This window comes from Taeniopygia guttata, chromosome 3 (genome assembly GCF_048771995.1).
Source record: "Taeniopygia guttata chromosome 3, bTaeGut7.mat, whole genome shotgun sequence".
NCBI classification, from domain to species: Eukaryota; Metazoa; Chordata; class Aves; order Passeriformes; family Estrildidae; genus Taeniopygia; species Taeniopygia guttata.
Genome location: NC_133027.1, coordinates 4770001 through 4776284, shown reverse-complemented (window position 1 = coordinate 4776284; position 6284 = coordinate 4770001). Strand labels below are relative to the sequence as shown.

Here is a 6284-nt window from a genome sequence, read left to right as displayed (position 1 = left end):
TTCGCCTGTTACAGATGTAATTCCGTAGATCTATATGTATTTTATGTATAATACCATAATATCATATGTCACTGCAGTGCTACTTTGTGGTCTCACCCTAGTTTTATGTTTGAAAATGCTATTTAAAGAAGCCTGTAAGTTAACATATTAGGCAGCTTTAAAAGCAGGTCGGAGTGTGGGGTGGACTTAAATTCGATGTAAATGAAAGGGTAAAAAAAAAAATACAAACCCAAACCAAAACAAACCACATAGTTTTCATTTAGGAAAAAAAAAATACACTTAAACAGACACACATACAAATGTGCAATCTTAGATTCTGGTCAGTATTTAGAAGCAGTATAATCAACAGGAAGGATCACTTACCTATTGAAAAGGATGGTTTAATAATATATATTTGTATATATTAGCTTTATATCTTCCCAATAAAATGTACACAAAATACCCCCTTCGATCAGATTAGTTCCCATATTAGCCTGGGTAAGAAAAAGCATTCTAAAGAGTGGAGGAAAAATTGTATAAAAATGTTGAAAGAACCTACAGTTCCTTATTAGGCGAAGATACAATATTTATTCCTTGTCTCCTGGGATGAAGCTCCTCTATCTATTGTCCTCCCAGTTCTCAGTGCTGATGCTTAATTTTCAAAACTTCTATATTACCAAGGGACCTACGACATCAGCCAAAGAAATACCCAGCAAGTACAAAATCTGATCCAGGGAGCAGCTTTTGTGCAGAGGGAAAATTTTGTTCCTACAGGTTTTTAAGGAGGTGCATGGAAAAGCGAGAGATCTGATCTATGCAGATACATTGCAAATTCTCTCTGTCTGTAGAGATTTTTTCTAAAAAAAATTGGGGAAATACATGAACTTTGGATTTTTCAATTTTTTCCTTTTTTTTTTTTTTTTTTTTTTTTTTAATTTGGAGAGGGGAGTTTTATCCAGAGTTGGGGGTTTTTTCCTCTTCTTTTTTTTTTTTTTTTTTTTTCGGAGAACCAAAAAATGTCAACTACCTTTCCAGGTCTCGTCCACGATGCAGAGGTATTTTGTGTGTGTGAGTGTGTGTCTGTGTGTGTGTGGATGTGTGTGTGTGTGCGCGCGTGTGTGTGGATGTGTGTGTGCATCTGTGTGTGTGTGTATGTGCCTGTGTGGTTGTTTCCATTTTTTTAAAATCCATATTGGACCGTTACATTTAATTATAATCCGGCTTCAGAGATAACTTAAAGAAGTATAGAGAGAAAATTCGTTATGACATCTGTCGCCAGCAAGGGCAACTCATTACCACGTTAAAACCGTTGCCAGAACGAAAATCAGAATAATACCCCTAATAATATAATGAAGTGGAGAGAAATCACCACCAGCTCGCCAGGAATGGGGAGTTCTCGCTAAAAAGCAGGACTCTCCTTTCTTTCGAAACGCAGGGAAAAGAGGGGGGGAATTTTGGATCTGATTCGTTATTTTAAAAAGAAAGAAAAATAGGGGTTCAAAAAAAAAAAAAAGAAGGGAAGGAAGGAAGGAAGAAAGGAAGGAAGGCAAGCAGGCGGCAAAGCTTTCTCAATGTGTAACGCTGTAACATAGGGACGGGACTTGTGTGTATTCTCGGTAGTTTCCTCTGTTTGATGACTTTTTTTTGTGTCAGCCCCAGATATTACAGCTGTGATCAGGAGGTGGATGGATAGATGGATGGATAGATGAATGAATAGATGGATAGATAGATAGATAGATAGATAGATAGATAGATAGATAGATAGTTTTTATTTCAGTGCGTGGATTCCTTTCGCTTGACAGTATTAAGGGCAGTCTGGGCTGTTTATGATTTTTTGAACAGACCTTTATGGCACCAGCCCAAGGTAGGAAAGGATCTTTTGTTGCTGGGGTTGCCGCTCGCAGGCTTAGACGCTTCTGCAGGGGGAGAAGCTATGCAGGACAGCGTGCTTGGAAGAATCGTACCCGGGGTTTTCAATGACAAACCTCCAGTTTTGGGGTCTTCTTTTCACTTCTTCATTTCAGATACGTCATGACGGATCAAACAGTTACCGTTTGATGCAGCTTGGATGCCTGGAGTCTGTGGCCAACTCGACCGTCGCCTATTCCTCCTCATCTCCTCTCACTTATTCTACCACGGGCACCGAGTTCGCCTCCCCGTACTTCTCCACTAACCACCAGTACACCCCACTGCACCACCAGTCCTTCCACTACGAGTTCCAACACAGCCACCCGGCAGTCAACCCCGACGCTTACTCCTTGAACTCTCTCCACCACTCCCAGCAATATTACCAGCAGATCCACCATGGAGAACCCACTGATTTTATCAACCTGCACAATGCGCGGGCACTCAAGTCCTCCTGCTTGGACGAGCAGAGGAGAGAGCTGGGGTGCTTAGATGCTTACCGCCGCCACGACCTGTCTCTTATGAGCCATGGATCCCAATATGGGATGCATCCAGATCAAAGACTCCTGCCAGGACCAAGCCTCGGGCTTGCAGCCTCGGGAGCAGACGATTTGCAGGTAAATAGCATGCGATCTCCTTTCGAGGTACCTTCCCCTCCCCTCCCCCTGTCCTGGACCCCCCCACCACCCCCACCCCCACCCTCATTTTCCTCTGCTCGGAACAGCTCATACAAAGGAGGGAAGATTCATCCCAAACCCGATCCAGCGCCCGTCCCTTCCAGATTAGTAGCAGCAAGAAAAAAATGTGGAAGGGGAAAGAAAAAAAAAATCAACTAAACAAGTGGTCTTCTTTAGCCAAAGAAACAAATTAAACAAAACCAACCTCGCGCCTGCCTTTGCCGCGTGGGTGGTGTCTCTGTGGTGGCTGAGACCGTGGGGGTCCCCCGGAGATCTCGGAGTGAATTTGCGTGTGCCAGCCCTTACCCAGTCACACAGAACCCGAATCAAACCAGAACAAACCCATCTCCTTGCTTTTCCTAAACTTTTTCTCTCTTTCGGCGCAAGGAGCACTTTGCAGCGACAGAGTAGGCAAATGATTTAAGGAAGGCATGGAGTAGGAAAAGAGAAAAAAAGGCTGGGCAGGAAATAAATCTGCTTTCCGACAGATCTACAAAGGCAAACCTTCCGGGATATGAGGGAGGAAAGAGATAAACGGGAGCAAATGTTTGTCAGAAAAAAGTCAGAGTTATAAAAATGCCTCGCTATATCCGATCTAGGTGTTAATAGGGTCAGAGATAAAGCTGATAAAGCTAAATTAATCTGTCTATCTATCTAATCATTCATCGACTCCACCCTAACCGGCACCTGGACGTATCTAATTTTTTTTTTCTGTGTATCAGAAGCTCAGCTTTATCCGCTCAAAAATCCTTTTCCACGCGATAAAAATTCACCTCCGCCAAATTGAGCCGGTTGCTTAAATTGGTTTCCAAAATTGCAAAGAACGTCATCCTGTATCTAACCTCCATTCCGAAATGTGCACCAAATCAAAAGCAAACCTTCCTTCCCCCGACGAGCTGAGGAACTGAGGGCTTCCCCATCAGCAGGGAGAGACAAACGGGACCGTGTTTACTGTACTTACTTTTCCCCCACACCTCGCTCCCTGGCATACAAAGCTGCCTATGGTGGTCTTTCCAAAAAGATGTAGCGGTCAAAGGCTTGGAGGGAAAAAAAATCAACCCGAAATTTGTAAAATTAATAAGGTATATTTTCTTTCCTTAAAATCAAAGCACGAAAAATAGTCCAAACAATCAATCTGTATCAGGGAAAATAATTCTATTTTTATTTTACTAGGAGGAAAATTAATCCACCAACAAATAATGTTATCTTTTATAACTCAGATGAGGAAAACCTAGCTATTTAAACACAGTTTTCTCCACTAAAATTCACTATATAATTTTGTCCTCTCTGGCCATTTTTTTTTTGTTTACATTTTTCACAAGGATCCCCTTATGTCATCCCCCTCAAAAAAAAAAAAAATCTGCCATTCACTGCTCAACCCCAACTAAAACCTATTTACTCCTTTTTATAACCACGTCTGCTGCTGATTTTTTTGTATCTGTACAAATTTTTTTTCTTTGGCAGGCACAAAGCCTTGTATTTTTCAAAAGAGGGGATTAGGAACGTTTGCAAGACAGCAGACAATGCCTAAGTCCCGGGCAAAAAAGCACCATAGTTTATCCAATTTTCGACTTAGTGCCATTCAACTGGTCATTTATGCAATGTCATCCGACCAAACAACATGTTTCCCTTCTAAAAAGAAAAAAAAAAAAAAAAAAAGGTTGGTTAAGCTGCTAGAGGCATAGTCTCTTTTTATTTATTTAACGAAGAAGAAAATCAACAGCTTTCCTTTGGAAAATATTAATTTTTTCGATCACAAGTTATTATCAAATAAGATACTTAAGTCTTTGTACTTAATCTCTTCTTTATTTTTTCCTCCTCCCTCTTTTTCCGAACACAAGAGGGAGTGTGCAGAGGTATCATAAAGCCTGAGTAGTGATAAATTGAAAATATTAGTATTTGTCGTTAGGACTTGGATGATTCAGGGCAAATTTGGGTTCTCGCGAATATCACTGCGGGTGCAGAGGGAAGCGTTCTGGTCGCAAGTACAAACAGGAGTGCACAGAAATACTTTTAAACCAAAATTGTGGTCTAACCAGTCTACCCCTTTCTCCTTAGTCTTTCTTTTTAAAACGTTCATCAGCATATGCCTCATTTCAAATGCAACAAATGTAAATATACTTTTCCCTGCACAGAATTTTAAGTGAATGTCCAATAGTTTCGAGGGCGGTTTAAGTCAGCCTAACAGATGCAAACAGTCTTGGAGCTGGAGTGGCATCTTTCAGTGCCCTAAAAAGATTTTCCATGGGCAACAAAGAAAACTGTCACACCTTTTCCCATCACCGCTTTAATTTATGCTCAGTCGCCAAGTTTTTTTCATATTGATTTCATAATCACTTTAAGGCAGAACACTTAAAATAAAAAAGGGCCTTGAAAAGGAAGGTCTTACAGGGCCAGGGCCAATATGGTGAAAGTGGGGGAGAGAGCCAGGACTGTAAAGATTGTTTTGTAAAGTGGGGTTTTTATTATGCACCGACTCTCTCCGCATTTACTTAACTCTTCACGGGCTGTTGAATAGGTTAACACCCTTAAAGGCCTCTTTCATGTCCAATACCTCGTTTGTTTGTAGAGGAAAATGCGTCTTTAACACATTTCCACTGGGCAAAGATTTAGGTTTGGTTTGTTGTGTTTTTTTAACCCCAACATAAGGAAAAACCCAAAGAAAACTCAACCCTTTCAAGTCTTTTATCACTCGAATAAAAATATTTATTAAGGAGGGCGAAGATCCCCAAATAATCAGCCTTGTAGCAGGAGAATAAAGAAGTGAGATCTCTTCGGACGCGCACCAGAAGCCCTAGGCAGGTTTTTTGATGGCTCTTCACCCCTTGCTCACACATGGGTGCCTGTGTGTGAGCGCACACAGATGCATATTCATCCCCACCTATGTGCGGACGCACGCATTGTTACAGCACCCTCACGACTCTGTGGAGCCGGCAAAGCCCAATAGGTCATCTGTTGTTTGTGCTCTTTGTCTACTTCTGTGCGCACTTTCTAAGTCGGTGTATGCGTGTCCCAAAACATAACTGAATTTAGCTGTGCCCGAATATAAACATACCACTAAACACACAAAACCAGAAAAGTACATTTTTAGCTTTGTGCGTGCAACTGTGGCGCGGGAATGCACTTTTCTCAAAAGTACTTGTTTGTCTGTCTATCCTGCTATGTAACTGCCGGTCTAAGTCGCCAGTTCGGGATAAATTCGTATTTAAATGGCAATGAAAGGAAAATTATTCTGCGTTTGGTGGGGTAGGGGCAGATGGCAGGATGGAGGGGGGATTTCACGTGGGTTCGCTGTGAGTAACTATGTTTTTCCAGTTCACCTTAACTATTGTTCCTGGGCGAGTCATATAACAAAACAAAAGCTGTGTGATCTCTCTGTGGGTTTCTGTGTCTGATTTCTTTCTTTCCTTTCTTTCCTTGCTTTCCCCTCATTACTTAAGAGCTCAGTGGAGGCCCAGTGTGGACTGGTACTCAACGGGCAAGGAGGTGTGATAAGAAGAGGTAAGAGGTTACAAATACTTGCGTCTATCAGTTTTTGTAAACACACATCCCTTTCCATCTCTCCCTGCCTTTCCCTCCCCCACTGTTTGGCGTAGTTTGGATGTACTGCCGAAAAAGTGGTAATTTGCTGTTTGTCAGAAGTACGCTTAGAGCACTTCGCATTTCACAGTCCATTTGCACTTTACAAACGATCTGCTCCTCGGTAGCTCTCGGATACTCCCT

The 6284-nt window shown here is 41.8% G+C and overlaps 1 protein-coding gene across 4 annotated transcripts in view; it reads left to right on the top strand.

Moving 5' to 3' along the window:
• Positions 1–888: 888 nt before the first annotated feature.
• Positions 889–6284, top strand: part of TFAP2D (transcription factor AP-2 delta) — a 53288-nt gene continuing 47892 nt past the window's right edge. Inside the window, exons 1-3 of one of the 4 annotated variants that reach the window (XM_002191432.6) lie at positions 889–1034; positions 2004–2501; positions 6002–6062. In XM_002191432.6, the coding sequence (XP_002191468.1) occupies positions 996–1034; positions 2004–2501; positions 6002–6062 (598 nt within the window). In that variant the 5' untranslated portion in view covers positions 889–995. Of the gene's footprint in view, positions 1035–1458; positions 1596–1705; positions 2502–6001; positions 6063–6284 lie in introns of those variants that run through there. The other 3 variants (XM_030269907.4, XM_030269906.4, XM_012572915.5) reach the window with 3 other exon arrangements.